This window comes from Quercus lobata, chromosome 5, assembly GCF_001633185.2.
Source record: "Quercus lobata isolate SW786 chromosome 5, ValleyOak3.0 Primary Assembly, whole genome shotgun sequence".
Taxonomy (NCBI): Eukaryota; Viridiplantae; Streptophyta; class Magnoliopsida; order Fagales; family Fagaceae; genus Quercus; species Quercus lobata.
In genome coordinates this window covers 33,938,184-33,963,685 of record NC_044908.1, presented here as the reverse complement: position 1 = coordinate 33,963,685, position 25,502 = coordinate 33,938,184, and the positions used below count along the sequence as shown (strand labels likewise).

General features: G+C 41.9%; 3 protein-coding genes across 3 annotated transcripts; all 3 read left to right on the top strand.

The window, feature by feature from the left end:
- The first annotated feature begins 385 nt into the window (after positions 1-385).
- Positions 386-1,710, top strand: LOC115990381 (BAG family molecular chaperone regulator 5, mitochondrial-like). Its single transcript, XM_031114218.1, has 3 exons — positions 386-399; positions 972-1,526; positions 1,648-1,710. The coding sequence occupies exons 1-2, from the start codon at positions 386-388 to the stop codon at positions 1,510-1,512; spliced, it is 555 nt and encodes a 184-aa protein (XP_030970078.1). The 3' UTR covers positions 1,513-1,526; positions 1,648-1,710.
- A 3,209-nt stretch (positions 1,711-4,919) lies between these two features.
- LOC115990380 lies at positions 4,920-6,011 on the top strand. The gene has a single exon (XM_031114217.1). The coding sequence runs from the start codon at positions 4,920-4,922 to the stop codon at positions 6,009-6,011; it is 1,092 nt and encodes a 363-aa protein (XP_030970077.1).
- Positions 6,012-20,176: 14,165 nt separating this feature from the next.
- Positions 20,177-20,929, top strand: LOC115990379. The gene has a single exon (XM_031114216.1). The coding sequence runs from the start codon at positions 20,177-20,179 to the stop codon at positions 20,927-20,929; it is 753 nt and encodes a 250-aa protein (XP_030970076.1).
- The last annotated feature ends 4,573 nt before the right edge of the window (positions 20,930-25,502 follow it).

Here is a 25,502-nt window from a genome sequence, read left to right as displayed (position 1 = left end):
GGTATCAAACTAATTAAAGCTTTCAATCTCAGTTTTTCAATCTCAACTTACCGAAGCGGCTGAAATCGTTAGAGCACAATCACCGATGGCACCACCAAGCTCTGCTGATCTGCATCTTGGATTCTTTTTGGGCAAAAAATTAGAGCACCACCACAGTCACATTGGGTTTCTTCTTCATCCTCTCTCTCTGCTGATCTGCTTTGCTTTTTATTTTTTCATCTTTTCTTTACTTCTTCGTTCAATCTGCTAGTGGTTTATTTGCTCAAATAAGATTTTCTTTACAATTTGCTTTAAGTCCTACACGTGGTAGGTTGCACTTCAAGTTGTATTCTAAAGCAAAGTTATACTCCCCAACCTACACTTCAATTTAGATTACAAGTCCTACATGTGGGATCCCAGGTGTGATTTTTCTTACTTTGTTATTAGTCAAAAAATTTATTAATCTATTATATGATACATAAATATAATAAGCTATTATTAAAACTGATACAAATATACTTTGTCTAATTTTTTATTTTTTTTATTTTATATATATATATATATATATATATAGAGAGAGAGAGAGAGAGAGAGAGAGAGAGAGAGAGAGAGAGAGAGAGAGAGAGAGAGGAAAATTATTGATAATTTTATTTCTAATTTGATACTTGACAATTCCCTATTAAAGAGTATAGATTACAATTTTGAATAAAAATATTTAACTTTTTATATTATCGCTTGTTTTTGACATATTTAGATTACAAGGCCATAGTAATGTATTTTTTAAGAATATTTTAATATTAAAAATATATAGAAAATATTAATAAAAATATTTTTAAGGGATAATTACAGCAAATCCACCTGAGGTTTGGCCCGTTTACACTTTACCTACCCGTGGTTTAAAACTTATCACTTTGCCCACCTAAGGTGCCTTTCGTTAGAGATCTGTTACCCATCTCTCCCTTTGCCGTTAGAAAAACACATTTTTAGAAAAAAACAAACATAACAAAGATAAAAAAGTTAGGGTGTTTTTTTTGCTTAAGAACTTCACGATCTCAATCCAACTCCGCCACTAAGATCCAGTCCGCATACCGGGCCCACGCGATCCGCACCCTGTACAAAAAGATCTCAGCCGTCAGCTTCGAAGCTGATCACCTCCAACGCTTAATCCAACGGCAGGAAACGGTGGACGCAATCCGCAGCAACGAGCGGGAGAAGCTGAGGATGAACGAGGCCCTGATGGGTCTGCTACTGAAGCTGGACTCGGTGCCCGGAGTTAATCCGACAGTGAGGGAGGCGAGGAGGAAGGTGAGCCGTCGGATCGTGGCGTTGCAGGAAATACTCGACGCTGTTTCGGAGGCAAAGACGGTTTACGACGACGACTGTTACGAATACGGGTTTGTGAGGAGCTGGGACGACGTCGTTGCGAAGATGGAGGAAGAGGTTTGTAGAGAAAGAGGAGGTGATGAGATGGAGAGGTTTTGTGCTGAGCATTTGGGGTTTCGTTGCTTGCAGAGATTTCTCAGTGGGCCCTGATCTTCTATGCTCCGGTACAGACTCTACACCCCTATATATATATATATATATATATATATATATATAGTGTATGTATAGTTTAATAGTTGATTGTGTAAGTCTAATCTAATTTTCGTTCTCTGATTTCGTTTGTAGAAGGATCCAGATGCACAAAAGTATGGACAAGAGAATAGCAATACTGTTGGTTTGTGTTTTGTTTTAAAAGAAGTTCTTAAGCAATAAAAAATCATAACTTTTTGATCTTTGTTATGTTTGTTTTTCTCTAAAAATGTGTTTTTCTAACGGCAAAGGGAGAGGTGGGTAACAGATATTTAACGGAAGGCACCTCAGGTGGGCAAAGTGATAAGTTTTAAACCACGGGTAGGTAAAGTGTAAACGGGCCAAACCTCAGGTGGGTTTGCTGTAATTATCCCTATTTTTAATAATATTTTAATTGCCGCACCCCGCCGCACCCGCACCTGCACTCGCACCCGCACCTGCACCCGTGCTTCTTAGTTCATAATATCTTTCCAAAGCACACCATTCCTCCATCACACTAACATTGTTGCTACTACTGTTACTAAAGCTACTGGACCATTGCCTGTTGATCACTTTTTTGAATTTTATCCATACTTGTGCTAATCTTTTCTATATTTCTGTGGCAGGTGTGGCTCTCAGTCATTGTCTTTCTCTGCTTCCGGTTGATGGTATGGGTAACTTGTTCAGCTGGCCCAAGAGGCTTAGTAGTAAACCTCTATCACAACTGGTGCAAGTGTTTTAATTCCTATCCTCGAACTTATGATCTACTGCATTCTAGTTTTCTCTTTAGGCATCTTACACAAGGGTACAACAGCGAATTGACTTGCTGCGCTTTATAACTGATGGTTATTGCTGGCTCATAAGTATAACTGATATGGATTTTTTTTTTAATTAATGGAAATAGAAATACAAGAATTGTATATCTCTATTTGCACCATAGAATAGAAATACAGAAACTGAATATCTTTATTTGGAGTTTCTCCAAAAAAAAAAAGAATATCTTTATTTTGTGCAAATACATCTTACTATCTAAAAAGTTTTTGCCTTCTGTTTGTGTTGCAAAAAAAAAAAAAAAAACGCATATGTAGAGCCTAAACGACAGTTGAAGGCTGAAAGTCTTGGCTGGAGAGCAGGGGATGTCTGGTCTTTTGACTCTCCATTACAATAATGTTCTACGGCAAGAGGGAGACTAATTGTTAAAGGAGTGAACTTATTGTCTTATAATGTTTAGGTAAAATCTATAATTATTATTGTCTTAGGCTTCGAATTATATATTGGACCACCCTAAAACACACAAAGAAAAACTGAACTTATTGTCATATTAGGCTACAAATTATATATTGAATCGGCTTGAAACACGAGAAATTATAGGGTCCTTTGGTGGACCATGTCATCTGTCCACTATTCTACTTAAAGACTTCTATTTGTTTAAAATTGCTGAGTCAGTAATCAGTTTCTGTTTAAAAAAATTTTCAACTTAGCAATTTTAACAGATGTGAGTCTTTTAGTGGAATAGTGGATTACGTCACTTGTCCATCATGTGAACCTTATATTTTCTCAACACAAGAACTGAATACAAGACCTGTAAAACATTATATGCAGTATTTTGCTCGCTTCATTACTAATAGGTTTGGTTAAATTCATTTATACATAGAATCAAGGTTTAATTTATTTATATAGGTTCAGTTGGTGGCCTTGTAAATGATCAGGTTAGATCTACTAAGAATTAATGTTGAACATTGACGATGTGATGTCGATCATTCTTCTTCCATGAGAATTTTTTTTATTGTCTTATTATTATCTGAGTCATTAAGATGCATTTGTAGAAAAAAAAAAGTGAGCCATAAAAAAAAAAATTACAAAAATATGACCAGTTGGAAAAGGTGGAATTTCAAAATTGCATTTTTATTAATAGTTTGAAATATGTTTCTTTTTTATTAATAGTTTCAACAATCATGATTTCAAATAATCATAATGGTCATATTCTATGAGAATAGAGAATGAGATGCATAGTATATAGTAAAAGTGATCATTTAAAGTAGAAAATATAACTCCCTAAAGAGCCAAAAATATAGAAATTATATATTTATTTTTCTTTGAGAAAGAGAAATTATATATAATTGGATGTGAATGCAAATACATATTCCTAACTTAGTGTAGGGGTAAAGTCCCCAGATCATACAATGAGCCTTGGGTCCCATATAGAATTTTACCATGTCCGAGGAGAAGGTGTGGGCACCAAAAGGGCTCCCGGCCCAATTCTTATGGGCCCGAAGTTGTTGAAAGGGCAGTCCGAGGAGGAATGTCTCATCGGACGTACCAAATATGACTCAAACATGCACTCTGTCAGCAATAAAGATTCGTTCCAACAAGTATTAGTAGCAGGGATGAGTCCTACAAGCTCGGGAGAGGGAAGAAAGTGTAGGATGTCGATGGAGAGACTACAGTTGCCACATTAAATGCATGACAACTACTTTTCTGGCCGCATTAATGTGGAGAGGACTTGCGAATAGTGTTACCTTGGCTACTACAACTCACAGAAAGATGGGGGAGATGTCCGATGGGACAGGCACTCAAGTGAAGGTCCAGATGATCAACAGGTGTAAGGTTCTGATGACTTCCAGGGGGCTATATAAGAGAGGGGAGTCCCCATGAAGAAGGGATCGAAAAAAAAGAGGAATTTAGAACAGAAGAAGAAGAGAAGAACTATAGCCTTTGATCAGAGACAGAAGTACATCCCATTCTTCTCCTCAGACTGTATATCTAATGGACATGAAGGAGATTTTCTTATTTTCGATTTGTTGCATGGCCCAAAGTTAGTTAGCACGCACTTTGTTAGGGTCTAGTTCTGTAACCCACTCTCTACAAATTCATTGTCTAAAGCTCCTTGGGCTAGAATCCCGTAACTATTGGGCCTGGACCCCGAACTGTACCCCTACAATTGGTGCCATCTGTGGGGAGAACTCGTGCCTCGACAAGTGAAACCGTTAGAAATGGAAGGATCAGGTCTGCGCCAAACGGGACACGCAGACTCCCAATGGTAGGACAACTTCTTTAACCTCGAACGGGAGAGAGATCAAAACAAGCAACGAGAGGGTAGTGTAAACACCTCCCACACGAGCAGAAGTTGCTCAAAAGGGAAAGGTCACGCATCTCATAAGCGAAATGATCATAGGGCTCTACAGCAAGAAATCGACGATTTGAAGAAGAAGTTACGCTGAGCGCAGCGAGAGCGTCCTTCCCCCAGCTTGGACACTAGCGATGAGGAGGACAATAAGTACAGGCGGAGATCGAGAACCTCGCCAAGTGAAACCTTTTCCTATGAGGAAGAGCAACCTCGCAAACGCAGCCATAAAAACCCATCTTACTAGGGCCTAGCAAACGATGCCATGAGTAAGGCCCTGGACCGCATTTCCCAGTCGCCCTTCACGCGTAGGATAGAGGGGGCTGAGCTTCCTCGGCGGTTCCACCAACCCGCTTTTGCTATATATAATGGTCGGACGGACTTAGTAGAGCACGTAAGCCAGTTTAACCAGAGGATGACCGCCCATTACAAGGACAAGGTGTTGATGTGCAAAGTGTTTCCGTCCAGCTTGGGACCCATGACAATGAGGTGGTTCGATGGCCTCAAGCCGAACTCCATAAACTCTTTTAAGCAGCTGACACAGGCTTTCGGTTCTCGCTTCATAACTACCAGCAGAGTCCCTCGGCCCCTAGATTCCTTCCTGTCCTTGTCCATGCGAGAAGGAGAGACCCTGAAGGCCTACTCAGACAGATATTGGGAAATGTATAATGAGATAGAGGGAAATTACGATGACGTCGCCATTAGCACATTCAAGAGGGGCCTGCCGACAGAGCATGGTTTAAGAAAGTCCCTGACTGGGAAATCGATCACTAGCGTGCGTCAATTCATGGACAGAATCAACAAGTACAAGAGAGTTGAAGAAGATCAGCAGACGGGAAAGGGCAAAGTGAAGGTTGTCCCTCAGGAGAGGAGGGACTTCAGGTCGGATCGCTTTAACAACAGTAACCTTCCGAGAAGGGATTACTCGGAGCAGTCTGGATCCACAGGGGCACAGGCAGTCCATGCTGTGTTCCGAGAACCATTACATAAGATCCTAGAGAAGGTGAAGAACGAACCGTTCTTTCAATGGCCAAGTAGGATGGCAAGCGACCCCGCGAAACGTAACCAGAATCTATATTGTGCGTATCACCAAGAGCCGGGCCATACCACCGATGATTGCAGGAATTTGAAAAACCACTTGGACCGGCTAGTCCGAGAGGGGAAGTTGAGACATCTGTTGCATCACCTTGTTGGATGGCAGGAGCAGTCGAACATCGAAACTAGGAAAAGCATATTGAGACCACCCATTGGCACGATAAATGTCATTCTTGTCGCACCAGGAAGGACCGGCTCCCATCCTTGTAGAGTAATGTCGGTGGGCCGGCTCCCCACTGAAGCTAACGACCGGGAGTCTTAGAGGGCTAGAGGGATGGCCACGCCCCTAATCGGATTCTCGGATGAGGACAAACTAGGAACCCTCCAACAATCGTGCAAGCCACGCGAAAGCTCCCTTACTATTTCCAGGCACATACTATTGTTGTACTAACCCAACTTCCGTTTAGATCAATACTACGGAGGGCCGACTACACGGGCAGAATAGCAAAGTGGGGGACGATTCTAGGCGCCTTCGACATTAGGTACATGTCTCGCACCGCTGTGAAGGGTCAGGTTCTCGCGGATCTGGTAGCTGAGTTTGTTGAACCCACACTAGAAGGAGGAGTAGGGCCATTAAACCCAGATGAAAAACTGGTCGGCACAGTCTCTCAGCAAGAGCCCACTTGTTGGAAAGCACACGTTGATGGCGCGGCCAACCAAAGGGGCTCAGGGGTGGGGCTAGTCTTGGTTTCCCCCGAGGGGATTACCATCAAAAAATCGTTAAGGCTGGGCTTCTCCACCACGAATAACGAACCAGAGTATGAGGCACTATTGGAAGGAATGTCAATGATCCAGAAACTGGGTGGGAAATCCATAAACATGTTCTCGGACTCAAGACTTGTCGTGGGACAAGTAAATGGGGAATTGGAGGCGATGGATGAAAGAATGCAAGAGTACCTAGTCCAAGCCGAGCGCTTGCGGGTGCATTTCGATCACTTCAATCTAGTGCACGTGTCTAGGAGCAGGAACACCCACGCTGACTCCCTTGCAACGCTTACCATCGCCTCGGCTTAACCACTTCCTCGGGTCATACTCGTAGAAGATCTATACAGCCCAACGAGGGCGAGAATCGACTTGGTATGGGTCCACAGTGTCAGGGTAGGGCCTAGCTGGATGGATCCTCTAGTGTTATTCTTAAAGAACGACACCTTACCAGAAGATAAGAATGAGGCCGACAAGATTAGGAGAAAGGCTTCTCGATTCTGGCTGTCTGAGGACTCCAAACTGTATAAGCGCTCATTCTCAGGATCATACTTGCTATGCGTGCACCCAGATGCCACTGAACTTATCCTGGAGGAATTGCACGAAGGAATTTGTGGAAGTCATACGGGGGGTAGGTCCCTGTCCTGTAGGGCCATAACGCAAGGTTATTGGTGGCCGAGCATGTAGAAAAAGGCGCAGGAATATGTGAAAAAGTGCGACCAATGCCAAAGGTTCGCCCCGAATATACATCAACCAGGCAAAACCCTTAATCCGCTGTCCAGCCCTTGGCCGTTCGCGCAGTGGGGCCTAGACATCCTAGGACCATTTCCTAAAGCAGTGGGGAACAAAAGGTTTCTTTTTGTCGGCACAGATTATTTCACAAAATGGGTCGAGGCTGAGCTGCTGGCAAACATTAGAGACGTTGATGCCAAGAAATTTTTTTGGAAAAATATCATCACCAGGTTCAGAGTCCCTCACACCCTAATCTCGGACAACGATCTCCAATTTGATAGTAAAGCTTTCAGAAGATATTGTAGCGAGTTGGGAATTTCCAATAGGTACTCCACACCGGCTTATCCATAAGGGAATGGACAGGCTAAAGCCGTCAATAAAACCATAGTAAACGGGTTGAAAAAGAGGTTAGTCGACGTGAAAGGAAGGTGGGTAGAAGAACTGCCCTATGTCTTGTGGACGTACCGCACCATGCCATGCAAGTCCACAGGGGAAACTCCCTTTTCGATGACCTATGGAGCTGAGGCTGTTATTCCTCTAGAGATAAATTTTCCAACATAGAAGACCGGCACATTCTGCCCCAATGCTAACAACGGACTGCTGGAAAAAAGCTTAGACCTCATCGAGGAAAGAAGGGAGAGTGCAATGGTCCAACTTGCCTACTACCAGCAAAAGCTCAAGTAAGGTTACGATGCCAAGGTGAAGCTAAGGCTCCTGGCACCTGGGGATCTGGTATTGAGGAAGGTCTTGGGCACTGCAAGAAATCCCGCGTGGGGAAAACTCAGACCAAATTGGGAAGGCCCATATCGTATTACCTCGATGGCCGGTATAGGGGCTTACTTTTTAGAAGATTTGGATGAACATGTAGTGCCACACTCTTGGAATGTAAATAACCTGAAAATGTATTATTATTAATGAAAGTTGTAATTCTTGGCGCCATGCTACTGTGCAATTTCTTCTAAGTGTTAAACAGAACCTAAGTCTTACCTGACTCCTCGGACCACAGACTTGGGGGAAATTAACCAGTGTGCAATTTCATCTAAGTGTTAAACAGAACCCAAGTCCTGCCTGGCTTCTCGGACCACAGGCTTGGGGGAAATTAACCAGTGTGCAATTTCATCTAAGTGTTAAACAGAACTCAAGTCGTGCCTGACTCTTTGGACCACAGGCTTGGAGGAAATTAACTAGAGTGCAATTTCTTCTAAGTGTTAAACAGAACCTAAGTTCTGCCTGGCTCTTCAGACCATAGGCTTAGGAGAAATTAACCTGTGTGCAATTTTATCTAAGTGTTAAGCAGAACCTAAACTCCTATGTGGCCTCTCAGACCACAGTCTTGGGGGAAATTAACCTCGATGCAGTTTTATCTAAGTATTAACTATCATTTTTCTCATACATTCATTAATGCTTAACCATGTTGCTTAAATTTCGAATAACGTTTGGCTCTCAGCAGCTAGTAGCATAACAGAAACTCATTCATAACAAAGGCAGAAAAAGAAGCAATGAAACAAGATTCAAAGGAGAAATAATATCATTCATTGGGCTCCAAAATGCGTTCTCTTACAAACGTTGGCAAAATAAGGAGATAAAAGATAAAAGAAGATAACTGCAAGTAAAGTCCTACACTAATGTCCTAGGCTTTATCCTGGGTAGAACTCTTTGCAGGGACCTCTGCTTCAGGTTGACCACCTCCTGCCTTGGGCTCAGGTACAGCCTCCTTGGCTTGCGCGACCACGTCCCTTATTGTGAGGGTGTCCTCAGGCGACTTGTCCTTTGCAAGTGGCTGCACCTCCTCGGTTTCAGGTATGAGGGAATCCGAAGTAGTGACCTTAGCAGAGAGGGGCTCCTCAGGAGGAATCGAACCCGGAATCTTGCGAATATCTTCAGGAAAGAAGATATTCTCAATCTTCCTAAGGTCGGAGTTCGCAGGAACTGCCGCCCGGTCCAAGGCCACCCCCCAGGACATGGTAATGTAGTCCCTACATACTGTAGCCACCTTTTCGGTCAGCATGGCCTCGGTATCCGCCACTCCACGTTTGTAGGAGGCTGCCACCGTAGCCTCAGCCGCTTCCCTGGCCAGGCGAGTCACCTCTTTTGCCTTTGATAGCTCGGCCTTGAGGTTTGAAACCATCTGCTTCTCGGTCGCGAGGTTTATTTCGGACAGATAAAGCTGTTGGCGCATGTCCTTAGCCTGCTTGGTGGTGGTCCTAAGTCTGGCCTCAGCACTGTCACGGGCCTTCAGCGCCTCTTTTATTTCCTTATTTAGGCGATCCTTTTCCAACTTGAGGACGCCAGTAGCCTTCTCTGCGGTGAGGCGAGACTGAACCTCAGTGTTCAAATCTTCGCGAGCCTTCTTGGGCCATTCCTCAGCTACAAAAAATTGTTAAGTGACTTGCATGGGAGTGATGGAAGATTGATTAAAAGAAAATAACAAATAAACAGGTGTGGAATAAAGAAACTGAATAAGGAAGTCTTCGTTTACCATGGCCATATCTCTCTTCAGCGACATAAAGAGATCCGGTTGCCGAGTAGCGCGGAGCCGCTCCATGTCACGAGGCAGGAGAAGGGGCTGCTGCAAGGCCTCAGTCAGATAAGACGCCTGTCCTCGTTGGGACTCCCACAGAGTCGTGTTCCACGAGATAGGGGCGCCGTCCAACTCTAGGCGTGGGGACCAGGTTTGCTGCTCCCTCCTCATAGTCGCCTTGTCTCGGCTATCAACAGATCTTGTTCTTTTTTCCTTGGGCTCTTTGCCCTTCTTCTATTGCTTAGCCTTTTCAGGGCCGACCTCGCCCTCTTCCAACTCAAATTGGGAAGAGGTTGTAGCACTGGGTCAGTTGTGGGGGGAAGAGGAGGAGGAAGCTTGGATGTAGCCTGTTCCTTGGGGGCATCCCTGGAAAATTGCCCCTTATTTCTGTTGGACAGGAGGCCCCTAAGACTAGACCTTGGCTTCAAAATCCATGTCCTCTTCTTCAACCTTTTGGCTAGTGTCAACCTGAGCAATTACCAAGCCAAGGGTGGGAGCCGCCGAGGAACGGTCTATGTCTGAGTCGGAGTCTGAGAGCTCTACAGGCTTGGCTGGTACCTCTCCCTCCTCAGCGAAGCGGAATTGGTCAATTTGAGCCTCAAGAGATGAGTGCGAGGAATCAGCTCCTTCTCTTGGGATAACTTCCTTTGGAAGAACGCACTGAACAGACAATTGGACAGGAGGTAGGTCTCTCCGAGCAAGAAAGCCTGGTATAGAGACGTCGATGCGAGCTAATCGGGGACTTCCAGCCTTGATGGCTTGACTGGTGTCCACTAAAGCGCGTGAAAGGGGCTCGTAGTCCAAGATAAGAGGAGCAGCACGCAGTTGCTCATCCTCACTCACAAAGATCTCGGACCTTAGGAGGAAGTTGAGGGCCTGGACGTTGACCAAACTTAGCGGCGGAGTTGTTTGTTCTTTGTCTGTAAAAACCCAAAGGAAGGGTTACGTTAGTCCGAGGAGGTAAATAATCAAAGCTAAAACTGAAATAAGGAAGAGAAAACTCGAGACTAAGATCCCCTCCAAGGGATCTGACCCTACAGTGCCCCACCTGGTGTTCCCGCCTTAACTGGGCAGTGAAGACAGTAGTGCCATGTTCCGGAGACGATTAAAAGGTCGTCCTTCAAGCCTTTGTTGGACTTGGGAAGGCAGGATATCAACCTCACCTCGTCGGACCTGGATTTCAGGTAATACAACTCGTTGAGGCAATGACATTCATATAGGTGAACTACATCATGCCATGAGAGGCCGAGGTTCATCTGTTCGTTCAGAGAGTCTACGCACCCCAGGATTTGGAACATGTTCGCAACGCACTGGTGGGGGGTCAGCCTATGACCACGCAAATAATCCCTAGTTATTCTCCCCATAGGGATCGTCATTCCTCCCTCTATGAAGGCTATCATTGGAATGGCGACCTGCCCCGTCTTTCTCTTGGTTAAGATCTCGTCCAAGGAGCAATGTTCTAGACCTACTCTCGGCGGGATACGGTATTTGGCCCTGAAGCCTTCCATACCGGCTGGAAAGTCTACTAGTTTCTCAAGCTTACCCATCCCATTAACCCTAGGCGATGCGAAGAAGGTTTACTTAAGGAAGAAAGCCGGGAAAGGCAATGGAAGGGAAATGAGCACTTACGGGAGCGAAGATCCTAAACCTCTCGAGCTTGTGAAGAACTCGCCCGGAATCTTCAAGGGAGTGTCTGTGGAGTTTTGAATGCTTTGCAAAAGAAAGTGCTGGAGTGCTCTGGGACGCTTGAGTGCTTTTTCAAAAAATGGAAATAAGTCCCCTTGGAAATCTTATATAGCGGGGAGAAACTGAACGGGCTTACTCCTGCCCAGAGAATTGGGAAAATGTCCACCGTTGATCAGGCGCCCTACCGTTGGATTCGAAGGACATAAAGCCGCCTAGCACAATAATTAGCGCCTCGTGGGCTACGAAACGCCAGTAGCAGTAATGAGGCACATGGGGCTATACCTCCACACGCGTAAAACAAGGATTTACAATAAGTGACCCCATAAGTGTCAAAATCTCGCATTTTCTACTCGGATAAGAGGGAAAGAATCGGAATTTTGAGGGGCTATTGTAGGGGTAAAGTCCCCAGATCATACAATGGGCCTTGGGCCCCATATAGAATTCAACCACGTCCGAGGAGAAGGTGTGGGCATCAAAAGGGCTCCTGGCCCAATTCTTATGGGCTTAAAGTTGTTGAAAGGGTAGTCCGAGGAGGAATGTCTCCTCGAACGTACCAAATATGGCTCAAATATGCACTCTGCCAGCAATAAAGATTCGCTCCAACAAGTATTAGTAGTAGGGACGAGTCCCACAAGCCTGGGAGAGGGAAGAAAGTGTAGGATGTTGATGGAGAGACTACAGCTGCCACATTAAATGCATGACAGCTACTTTTTTGGCCGCATTAATGTGGAGAGGACTTGCGAACAGTGTTATCTTGGCTACTACAATTCACAGAAAGATGGGGGAGATGTCTGATGGAACGGGCACTCAAGTGAAGGTCTAGATGATCAACAGGTGTAAGGTTCTGATGACTTCTAGGGGGCTATATAAGAAAGGGGAGTCCCCATGAAGAAGGGACCGAAAAAAAAAAGAGGAACTTAGAACAGAAGAAGAAGAGAAAAACCATAGCCTTTGATCAGAGACAGAAGTACATCCCATTCTTCTCCTCGAACCGTATATTTAATGGACATGAAGGAGATTTTCTTATTTTCGATTTGTTGCATGGTCCAAAGTTAGTTAGCACGCACTTCGTTAGGGCCTAGTTCTGTAACTCATTCTCTACAAATTCATTGTCTAGGGCTCCTTGGGCTAGAACCCTGTAACTGTTGGGCCTGGACCCTGAACCGTGCCCCTACACTTAGCAATAGAAGGTTTTAAACGAAAATTGATTATTTTAATTTGAAATATATATATATATATATATATATATATTTAATGTTTCATATAAAGTTTTGCAGATTCAAAGATGTATAGACTGTCATATTATTTGCAAAATTAAATAATGTGGCAGTGCATAAAATAAAATCTAACTCCGAAATAGACGAAATATATGGACTTGAAGTGGAGAGAATGCTATACTACGTTTTTATGGTGCTTCCCAATGTATAATTGTTCACAACTTGGCAGCTTAGGGTTGCTCCTTGTTAGGCTTGGGGCCTAGTTCCATTTCCTTAATACCCCTCCTAGACCTTGGGAAGGAAGATGGGCTAATCCTCAATAACACTTTCGGTTTGTTCGATTAAATTGTTATTCAACCCAAAAAATAATTTTTTTTTTAAAATTATATGTATATTGTGTACGTCATATAGATCCCACTGACCACTCTCATATCTTTGGTTTACCTCCCAGTTCTTGGTTGGGAATTAGCCAACCACATGTTCTCTAATCCCACCATGAAGCTCAAAATTCTTAAGACTATTTGTGTAAAACTATATATGTGTCACAAAAAGTCATGGTCTATTTGGACAAGTAAACTGCCTTGTGGACCCAATACATGTTTGTTAGTCTGAAATTCGTTCAATAACTCATTGACATATTTTGATGAGCCATAAAACAGGTTGGTCTGATTTCCTAAAGGCAAATATCAAGCCACATGCCTTTCTAGATTAGTTAGTAGTTTTGAACCTCAATCTCCAAGTTGCCCATCTTGGGAGAATGGGAAGTGAGCTAACTGATGCTTCTTCCTACCACCATATTTCACTAAACTCACATTAGCACTTCCTATATAGTCCTTAAAATCCTTCAGCATTTGGCCTCTATAAATACCAACTTGTACAAGTTTTCTTTAACACCACTTGCCATTGCCAATACTAGAAGTGAACTAGCTCCTACAACTTTCTGCTCCTATATCATTTAAACTATGACTTTTTCTAAGTATTGTTTCCTTCTTTCTATGATCATAGCATTGTCACTCTCAAGCATCAATGTGAGCCTAGCTACTCGACACCTTTTGGATACACCAGCTTCTCCACCCCCAGCATTAACACTGCCTACAGTTCCATCTCTGCCAAAGGCCACATTGCCTCCTCTGCCATCAGTGCCCACACTACCTAAAGCCACATTGCCACCATTGCCTAGCACTCCCTTGCCAACATTGCCTACTCAACCAACTCTGCCAAAGCCCATATTGCCTTTAGGAAACTTTGAACTCAATCATAATAATCTATGACTTATTCTGAAGCATCACCTTAAAATAAGCTATGACTTATTCTGAAGAAACTTTAAGTGAGTGTATAACTAGAAACTTTGAACTCAATCATAATAATCTGACTTATTCTGAAGCATCACCTTAAAACTATGATAGAATTCAAAAGAAGCTCTTGGATAGCATTTTTTTTTTTTTTTTTGTTGAGAAACAAGCTCTTGATGATAACATTAGTTTTAAGTTTAATTTTAACTACCTTTTCTTTTCTTTTTATTTTTTTCTTTTTTTAATTATGGAATTTTAACTATCTGCCTTAAACTAAAAGGGCATTTGTAATGTATATTTGAAATTCCAAATCAACATCGATATCCTAATTTGAGATTAATTTGCATGCAAGTCTCTTTAGTCTTTTTTAGCGAGACTAATCACGCCTAATTAAGGAAAAATTCTAATACCAATCATCAACTTTCGAACCATGTCTCATTGTATCTCTTTCCAATAGTGATAACGGTTTTTGTAGGCTAGCTTACTAATCATGATTGCATGTAATGTTTATTTTGATGAACACGTAATGTTTATTTACAATCCAAATTAGTGGGATAGTTATGCTCAAATTACTAATATGGTCCCTCAACTCTATTGGGACTCACACTCTCTATCACAAGTACTGTTGTGTTGCATCCATATTAGTCCCTTATGCGTGCAACCGCAACATGAGGATAGTCAACCCAAAGACTTGGTTTTTTCATAGTAAAGGATTCACATGATGCATATTCTTCCTCAAGCAAGCAGGAATCATGTGTCAATAGTTGGTCGTAATTCTATTTCTTAATAGAAATAGAATTGGAAAATGGTAATTAAAGCCGTCGTGCACACACTTTAGCACATGACCGTATACACGCACAAAATGCTATAGCCACATTTTTTTTAGTTGCGTTTACAAAAAAAGAAAACGCAGCCATAGGGAATTTTTGTAGCCACGTTTATAACGTTTTTAGTGGGGTTTTATTGGGTAGGGCTTATTAAACGCAGCTATAGGACATCTTTTTATTAAAAAAAAAAAAAAACAAAAAACCGAGTTTCAATCACGGCTATAGGTTGAACAATTTTTTTTTTTTTTAGGGTCTATAGCCACATTTTTAAAATGTGGCTATAGCTTGCCTACAACTGCGTTTCTTTAAAATGCGGCTTAAAGCATGTCTATAACTGTGTTTCTTTAAATGCGGCTACAAGTTTGGTATAAATTAAAAAAAAAAAAAACCCCTAAATTCCACTTCTATCGTTGTTCGAACACCTTATCCCAATCTGTGACACCGTTGTTCACACCCTAACCCAATCTGCAACTCCCAAACCCTTACCACCGGTCCACCCCTCTCTACCACTGATCCTCCTCACTGTGCCATTGCTGATGAAGCCCAAGCCTCCATTACCAATGCTGCCAGTCTCACTTAGTAGTGCTGTCACCCTTCCTTGGGTCTCTCCCTATCTCTCTCTCTCTAAGACCTTCTCAATCTCACTCTAAACACTCTCTCCAAGTCTCAATCTCACTCAAGACACTCTCACAATCTACCTAATAGTAAGTTTTTTAAATGTTTTTATTTTGATTTTTGGTTTAGGGTTTCGATTTTGGGTATTTGTAAAGCTAAGGTTTAATTGGATTTTTTTTTTAGGGATTTGATACATGGGGTTTTATATTTTATTGTTTTCTTTCAAGAACAAAACAACCTCTCTCTCAATCTCACTCGGACCTCTCTCAATCCCCCCAACGGTAAGTTTAAAAAAAAAATTATGTTTTGATTTTTGGTTTAGCATTTCGATTTTGGGTATTAGTTAACAAAACTACCTCTCTCCCCAACTTGTTTTTTATTTTTAATGCTATTTTGGTTGTTGGGTCATATTTGTTTTCTTTTTACTGACATGGTTATTTTAAGTATCAAATGGTGCTCCTTTTATGCTCTGTTCATTTCATTTGGTCCATGAAAATGGTTCTTAAGATGGATTTGTTAAAGTTAAGTAATATGGTTCTGTTTTATTTCTATATTTGTTATTTTTTTTTTCGATAATGTAATCGCGAACATTAGGTGACAAAAACAAGGAAAGTCGTGGTAAACAAAAGGAGATAGCAAGGTTTGGGCCCAAAAGTTTTGCACAAATTTCTGATGTAATGGTAAGAAATGCATTACAAGTGCTACTTTCTTCGTGTATCACATAAGCTGATTTTATGCTTTTGATTCACATTGAATGTTGAAAATAATTTTTAACTTTCTTGGTGGTAGTAGTTATAAACTTAGAATTCATGAACGCCTTAGTCAATGCAAATGATAAATAACATGACAATTATGAGAGCAGTTGTGTTTATTGTATGAATTATGTTCATGATGTAGGCGAAATCTAAAGGGGTAGTAGTTGAGTGTGTAGATGTGTATGAAAAAGTATACTTTACCAAAGATGGGGCTGCTGTAACTCCCCAAGTGGAAGAGAACATTGTAAGCACTAGTTGAATCGAATTTTTAGTGTATTTTGTGTTTGTATTGTTTATGGTGTGTAATATGTTATTTGGTTCTTGTGGGAAAATAGGCTAGGATGAGAGAACTTTTGAATGAAGACAGTGTGCGACTACAAGGAGAGCTTGGTGGAATCCTATAATCCAAAGACGATGTGTATGCTCGAGTGATGGGTCTAGAGCACTCTAGACATGTATGCGGGGTGGGTTTTGGACGAACCCCATCAAGAAGAAGTGCCATAAACCTTTCACGGTTTATATTGACTCTACCGTTGTCAAGCGGAATGACCCAAAGGATTAGAGAGTTGAAGACTTCCCTTGTAAAGCAACTAGCTCAATCTAAGGTGAGGCATGAAGAGCAATTCACACAATCACTAGCCCAATTAGAAGCAAGGTATTAAGAACAACTCTCCCAATCATAAGCAAGGCACCGACAGTAAATGGCCGAAGTGTTGGCGCACATAAGAGATATGTTGGCCCAACTTAGCCCACAGATGCGTGATTCAAATCCTTCTCAGGTAGCAAAAAAATGTTATTTAGCGAAACAAAACTTTTTGCAATGCATTGTTATGTGATATTAATACGATGCCTTTAATATATTTAGGGTGGCAATCGGGGACTCTCCGTGGTACAGAAGAGATCTTGGGAAGGTCAAAGAATCTGCACAACAATCATATAGCTCTAAAAATATACATTGTTATGTTTTTCCAAACCTTACAAGTAGTGAGAGTGCTCATTATTTTTAAATTTCTATTTAGTGCTTGGTGCCACTTGCTGTGTCACATGAATCTCAATGAATTTATGATATAAGCTTAATGGTAAAAGGGTCTACCATTAGTTTTAGGTTTCACTGTTCTAGTTGGTGGGTATGAGTATAGTGAGTTTATTGGAGATTTGATTGAACTTCATGCATCACATATCATCTTGTTTATTCATTCTATGGTCTATTATTAAGATATACTCATTTTCAGGTACAAATTTGATGATGAAAGGGTACGAAAGAAGATGTGAAGAGAGCATTGGAGCATTTGATTTTGGAGCATTTATTGGGGACTTGTCTGTGGAGCATCTTTTAGTTATAGGATCTTTTTGTGATGTATAGGATCATTATAGGATCTTTTTTGTCAGTGGAACTTACAAGTTGAACTTCAGCTTGTAAACTTGCAAAATTGTTGGGAACTTGCAAAATTTTGGCAATGAACTTCAAAAATAGCTGTTTTGTATATAGCTGTTTTGTGATGTATATAGCTATTTTGGGAACTTGCAAAATTTTGTGATGTATATAGCTGTTTTGTATTATCTATTTTGGCAATGAACTTTATAATTTTAAGTATATAGCAATGAACTTGAATTTGGGCAGGAATTTGTGATTATTTGTTTTGTATTTGGTTATGTAAATTTGGGTAGGAATTTGTGACTTAGCAAGGGGAAAAAAAAAAAAAAAACCTATAGTCTCATTTCATAAACGCGGCTATAGACAAAAACCCTACAGAAGGCTTTAGCTGTGTTTTTAAAAAGTAGTTGTAGGAGGCTTTAGCCACGTTTCTAAAGTGCAATCAAAACTGTACCTACAGCCGTGTGTTTTAAACGCAGCCCAAACAGGGTCTATAGCTGTGTTTTTACAAATGCAGCTATAAGTATCTCAGCTTATAGCCATGTTTTTTTTAAATTTGGCTATAGACCTGTTGGACCTATAGTTGTAGTGAAGCTATAGAAAATGCAACTATAGACCAAATGTGGCTATAGCTACGTTTTAAGGGTCTATAGCTGCAATTTATAAACGCGGCTATAACCCTCGTTTTTTGTATTGTGACTGCAATTATGCCTTCAATTTCTTTTTTTATTTATTACGTGTGTGTATGGTTGTATGTGTAATTAATACTACCAATCAGAAAATTAGTGCTAAACAACTTTGCGCACACAATATAACACAACATGATGGCTTTGTTGACGGTAAATGTGAAATAAGGAAAATGGATTGAATGAGACACAAAAAAATATGAGTCGTTTTCTCTCTAGAGAGGAAGAGGCGGAGTTAGCTTGAAGCAACAAAAAAGTTAAGGATTATCATCATGCGGGCTTCAATGATGAGTCTAGTGAAGGCTCCCCTCATCGGTTTAGTCAGGATACTTGGGCTCACTCTAAAGTTTCTTTCAAGGATAAACTTGTTGGGCAAATTCCAGGAGCTTTTGTTCAAGCTTTTGATCTTTCCGACCAGATGGATGCAGAGGTGGATTCGGATGATGAGGACCCTACAGAAAGACTTAGGGAAGGGCTGGTTGCAGTCAAGCTTACACGGGAGACCAAAATGCGCATCTGGGACTCATGGTCGAAAGCCATTATTGTGAAACTGGTTGGCAAATCTATGGGCCTCAACTACCTTTATTCCAAGCCGAGTCAGCTGTGGAAACCATCAGGAAGGCTGGACTGTGTGGACCTTGGTAACGATTTCTTCCTAACTCGTTTTTATGTCAAGGAAGATTTGGACAATGTGCTAAGGAATGGACCATGGTTTATAGGAGACCACTTCCTTTCCCTCAGGCCATGGGAGCCATTTTTTAAGCCTTCCTCAGCAAACGTTTCACTCATTGCTGTTTGGATAAGACTTTACGAGCTTCCTATTGAGTTATATGAAGCGGATATTCTTAGGCCAATTGGCGAAGCTATTGGCAAGGTGCTTAGAATTGATAGTCACACGGCCATGGAGGCTCGAGGTAAGTACGCCAAGTTGTGCGTTCAAATTGATGTCAATAAGCCGTTGGTTGATACTATATTAATCGGTAAGTTTGAACAAGCCGTCTCCTACGAAGGTATCCACAAACTTTGCTTCGCCTGTGGTAGGGTGGGTCATCGTAAGGAGGCTTGCCCTTATGTGATTCACAGCGGTACACCGCTAGTAGCAGCGGAGGAGGTGAACAAGGACGAACCGGTAGTTTGCCCACACAATTTGCATGAAACCTGCTTCTCTGGCGAGTCCCATGCAATGCCAAAGGTGAGTGGAGCAAAGGACACTGACGGGCAGTATGGCCCTTGGATGGTTGTGACTAGGAAAAAACAAATTCAGAAGGGGACAAAGAAAGGACCCGCGCCTGAGGGGACCACCAGATCAGCATGGAATTCTACGCATGCCCAGACAGTTGGGGGCGTTGGCAATGCAACCATTTTAAAGTCCCAGGCCTCTGCTAGACCAGTTGATAGGCCTAATGGGATCGGGCTGAAGGCCCATTCTGGCATGGGCAACAGCCATGTTTTACCTCCACAGGCCCAAAGAGGTTTGGATAAGCCCACACATCCCCTGCCAACCCAGAAGACTACGCCTAGACTATCTGTCAAGGGCATGAAAGGAATTGCCTGAAACAGAGGTGCAAATAAGCTTAGTAGTGGTGCTGGTACCTCTCTTTCCCAACCTTTCATACCTTCCGCCAGTTCTAGCTTTCTTCCCAACCATGATCCCGGCTCATCGTCTAGCTCTCCCTTCAAGTTCGTGGCTTCTACCAATCCCGAAGCTCCTGCTCACAAACCCGATCTGGAGATCAGCTCCAATGCTCTATATGCTCAAGAGTCAGTCCGTCTTCATCTTGGTCTGGGGAATTCGATGCATTTGCAAGCTCCTACAGGTCTTCCAACAAGCCCTGAAACTCAATCCCTCCCCTGTAGCTCGAGAAAGGAAGATGGGAGTGTTAGAGAAGAAGCTGACGCTGTGCCTAAGATGGATACAGATGCCAGAGATAATGGTGACGATCGGATGGAATCGGAGGAGGGTGGTGGTGCTGAGGCCGCCTGTTAATGAGTGTTTTTGTCCCAACCTTGTATTTTACCATGAATATAATAATCTGGAACAGCAAGGGCGCTCTGAAGCCCAATTTTCAGAGTCACATTCAGGACCTTACCCGGATTCATGATCCGGCCATTTTTGTAGTAATGGAGACCAAGCTTGGAGGTAGAAGAGCTAAGGAGGTTTCAGATTTACTCCCTTTTGATGGTGCTATCCACACCGACACAATTGGGTACGCCGGTGGGCTTTGGCTTCTTTGGAACTCAGATAAAGTTGAGATTGAGGCACTAGCAAAAACTGAGCAGGAGATCCATGTGGAGGTTAAGGTACGTTCCTCTGACCTTGCTTGGATATTTTCTGCCATTTATGCTAGTCCTAGAAGTGAAGAACGTTGTGTGTTGTGGGAAAACCTTTCTAAAGCGGTTGAGCTGCATAATAAACCATGGATAATGGCTGGGGACTTCAATGAACCATTAGTTGGTGAAGATAAGTTTGGTGGTAGGGGTGTCAGTATTGGCCGGTCCCTTTTGTTCAAAGATTGTCTAGACAAGTGTAGTATGGTAGACATGGGTTTCTCTGGGCCAAGGTATACATGGTCTAATAAAAGAGACTTGAATAATCTCATTCTTGAAAGAATCGATAGATTCTTTGGGAATCCGAATTGGTGCTTGCTCTACCCAAATGCTAAGGTCACCCATCTCACTCGGTGTCACTCGGATCATTGCCCGGTCCTTTTAGAGTCCAATCCCAACAGATCGTTATACCTTAATAGACCATTTCGGTTCCAAAGTTTTTGACTTACTGACTTATCTTTCCCCGCTGTGGTTAATCATTCCTGGAATGGTTCTGGGAAGCTGGCTGACTCGATAGACAGATTTACAAAGGAAGCCACTGTTTGGAATAAAATTCATTTCGGTAATATTCATGCAAAAAAGAGGAGATGCATAGCCAGGCTCTATGGCATCCAGCGTGCCTTGGCTAATCAGCCTAGTGATAATCTCATTTACCTAGAAAACCAAATTCATAGCGAACTCGAAATGGTCCTGGATCAAGAAAGAGATTTGTGGGCTTTAAAGTCGAGGATAAACTGGATGATCCAAGGAGATAGAAATACCTCCTTCTTCCACGTCTTGGCCCTAGCTAGAAGGCGGAGGAACCATATTGCTTCAGTTAAGGATGAGAGGGGAGACTGGATTACTGGAGAAAGGGAGGTTATGGACTACTTCAGGAAGGGGTTTATTTCCCTTTACACCACTTCGCACACAGAGGCTGGCCAGTTGGGTTTGCAACACCACCAGTGGCAGAACCAGCTATCTGAGGAAGATAAATGTAGTCTAGACTCTGTGGTCACAAGGGAAGAAATCAAGGATGTTCTCTGGTCTATGAAGGCGTACAAGGCCCCCGGGCCGGACGGGTTGCATGTTGGGTTCTTCCAGAGATTCTGGTTGGTTGTTGGAGATTCAGTGTTTGAGGAAGTCTTGGATGTTTTTACCAAGCGAAGGGTTCCTGAGTTTATGAATAAAACCCACATTGTGCTGATTCCTAAAATTCAAGGCCCTGAGGTTATTGGTAACTACAGACCAATCAGCATGTGCAATACAACTTACAAGATCATTACCAAGGTGATTGTGGCGAGGGTAAGACCGCTTCTGGACAAGCTTATTTCCCCTTGCCAAGCTGCCTTCATACCTAGTAGACGTGGAGTGGATAACACCATTATTGCACAGGAGCTAATTCACACCATAGGCAGAACAAAGGGTAAAAGAGGTTATATGGCCATTAAGATCGACCTTGAAAAAGCTTATGATAAAATTGAGTGGGGTTTTATCCAGGAGATGTTGATAAATTTCAATTTTCCAAATAGACTTTCGGACCTCATCTTAAGTTGTGTAACTTCAGTTTCAACTTCTCTCCTTTTTAATGGAGGCAATCTTGAACCCTTCAAGCCTTCTAGAGGAATCCGGCAAGGAGACCCCATCTCACTGTATCTTTTTACCCTTTGTATGGAGTATCTAGGCCGCCTGATTAAGGAAAAATGCCAGAGTAAGCTTTGGTATCCAGTCAAAGCTTCAAGAAGTGGGCCTTCTTTTTCCCATCTATTCTTCGCGGATGACCTCATCTTATTTGCCAGAGCAGATTCTGTTAGTTGTGCAGCGGTAAAAGACGCCCTTACAAATTTCTGTACTAAATCAGGGCAAACTATTAGTGAAGAGAAGTCCTGAGTTTTCTTCTCTCCCAACATTGATGCTGACCAAAGAGATATGCTATCGGGTTTATTGGGCTTCCAGCAGACTTCTAACTTGGGAAAAATACTTAGGTTTCCCACTCAAACATCCAGGGACCAACAACCAAGAGTTTGGATTTGTCCTTGATAGGGTGAAGAAAAAACTTGCGGGGTGGAAAGCAAATCTCTTGTCTATGGCAGGCAGAACAGTGTTGATCCAAGCCTCTTCCTCCACCATCCCAGCTCATGTAATGTAGAATGTTTATCTGCCCAACAAGATCTTGGAAGGTGTGGATAGAGTGAATAGAAATTTCCTTTGGGGGTCGACGGATAATTCGAAGAAGATGCACTGGGTGAACTGGAGGAAAGTCACTAGACCTAAGGATGTAGGTGGGTTGGGGTTACAAACAGTGAAGGGCAGAAATACAGCCCTTCTAGCAAAGCTTAACTGGAGGCTTCACACGGAGGGCGATGCGCTTTGGGCAAGGGTTCTTAAGGCTAAGTATGGTACAAGACAAAGATCTGAGGAGCGAATTAAGTCAAGATCGCCATGCTCCCCCACTCGGAGAGGGATTTTAAAAGGTGAAGAAGTTTTCAGGAAGGGTGTGAAGTGGATTTCAGGCTTTGATAGTAATTTAAGTTTCTGGTTCGACTGTTGGACAAACCTTGGTCCTCTTCGACAAGTTATCCAAGGTCCACTTACCCGAGAAACCTCCAATCTCAGGATCAGAGATGTTGCTGCCCCTTATGGTTGGGATTGGTCAGTCATTCCTTTTGTTTTTCCCCCGGAACTGAAAGCTGAAATTCAAGCTACTCCCACTCCCATTGTTTCGAGAGGTGGGGACAAGCTTGCTTGGAGTCACTCTCCTAAAGGTTCATTCAATTTGGGGAGTGCTTATTGCCTTGCCAATGAGGTCCCACATGAAGAAACCTTTGCTGGTAGGTGGATATGGAAGCTTCATGCCCTCCCTACAATTCAAAATTTTGTGTGGAAATGTATGCACAACAGTGTTGGGGTTAAAGAGTGCCTTATGAGAAGAGGGGTCACTCAGGATCCAATTTGTCCCCTCTGTCATACTGAAAGTGAATCAATTATGCATGCTCTTCGTGATTGTGAGCTAATCAAGCCAATTTGGGGTCAGCTAGAGTTCCAAACTATTAATCAAGTTTTTTTCACTCAAAACACAAGGGAATGGCTTGTTACAAACTGCCAATAGGGGAAGCCCCACCCAAACAGACTATCCACTTCACAAACAATCTTCCTTTATGCCATCTGGAAGATATGGAAACAAAGAAATATGTTGGTGTTCAACAACAAAAGGCCTAATCCTAATCTTGTGTAGGATATCATTATGCAGGCAGAGGAGTTTGCTCTTTGTGCGTCTCGTCCTAAGGGGTTGAATTGCAGGATCCCTCAAAGAATCCGTTCGAAAAAGCCCCAAGCTGGCTGCCTAAAGCTCAATACTGATGGAGCTTCAAATGATTTGTTGGGTAGTGCAGGGGGCGGTGGATTGATAAGAGATGACAAAGGAAGCTGGGTTGTGGGTTTCTCTAGAAGATTAGGGAAAGCAAATAGTCTGGCAGCTGAGTTATGGGCCCTTAGAGATGGATTACTCTTATGTCTTCAATTAAACACTCCTGAAATAGTTATAGAATTGGATGCTAAAGTCATTGTGGAGGCTCTTAACAACCCCTCATTCACAAACACTGTGATTTCCCCTCTTATTGATGACTGTAAGCTGATGGTTTCCCAAATGCCTCATGCACGTATCAAACATGTCTTTCGGGAAGCAAATCTGTGTGCGGATCGCTTAGCTAGACTAGGTTGTTCTCAAAGTTTAGATTTTACTTTGTATTCAAGTTCGCCTGTGGACCTTATTTCCTTTGTTGAGGCTGATTGCCTTGGTGTATTTTCGGACAGGCTTTGTCCTGTTTCCTCTTCTGCTCTTTAGTTTATAAAATCCATTGTTTACCAAAAAAAAAAAAAAAAAAGGAAAATGGATTAGACACCTAAAATGGATTTCATGCTTCTCGACCGTTTCGGTGTTTGTCATAATCACCGAACTAAAACATCAGGTAAAACAACAGCATTAGAAAAATGTTACTAAACAACCTTAGTTCACATAGGACTTAAAAAGTATTTAATTGATGAAAGAGCCTCAACATACATGGTTAAGTGAGAAAATATTGATGGGGTTATAATGTAAAGGAAAATGTTCGAGTTACAATTTTTTTTATAAATTATTAATATGGTGAGTGGTTATTGTTAAGTAAAAAAATGATGTCAGTCATTTGCCCAAATAAGAATCTATAAAAGCAATCCTTAAGCCAACCAATATAAGCTAACATTTGAATTTTTAAAATTGCAATTTTACAATGAATTCAACAAACCACTTTTATTTTTTCTTTCTAAATGTTACTTAGGGTTAGCCAAACCCTTTCTTGGCCTCCAACTTACTCGCCAGTTGTTCAAAAAAATATTGCAAAGCTACAATAACTCAACAAAAATCGTTCTTTTGTATTTCCATTCAAGAGATCTCTCTCTATTATTATTATTTTTTCTTCTTTTTTCCATTCTTACTTTTTATTTTCTTTCTTTTCCTCCTCACCGATTCTCTCTCCACTTTTCCCCTCACCTTCTTCTACTCATTATGGCCGAACCTATTCCTCTAATAGATTTCCATTTCCATTTTTCATTTTTTGGCTATTGGTTTTAGAATTATGTAGATAAATAATTAAATTTACCATTTTTTTTTATCACCTTAAGTTTTTTGAAGAAGAATAAATTTAACATAAAATCAGAGTAGGAGATCATAAATTTGATCATTGCCTCTTCGACTTTACATCTCATTTAAAATTTCACATATTAAGCATTACCTATTAAAATAGAGTTTGAGCCCAGATTTGAGGGGAGAATGTTAGAGTTATATGGTTAAATAATTAAATTTATCATTTTCTATCAATTTAAACTTTTGGGAGAATTGGTAATTTAACGATTGGTCTTCACTCATCCCAACAATGGCAGCTAAAGGGTTATGGTGACAGCCTTGAGTTAGAAGTGGTTGAGTGGGGTTAAAGCTTGTCTGATGGGTGTATTTTAATGGACTTGGATCTAGCCGTGCTTGGTCAAGGGTTTTGTTGGTGGG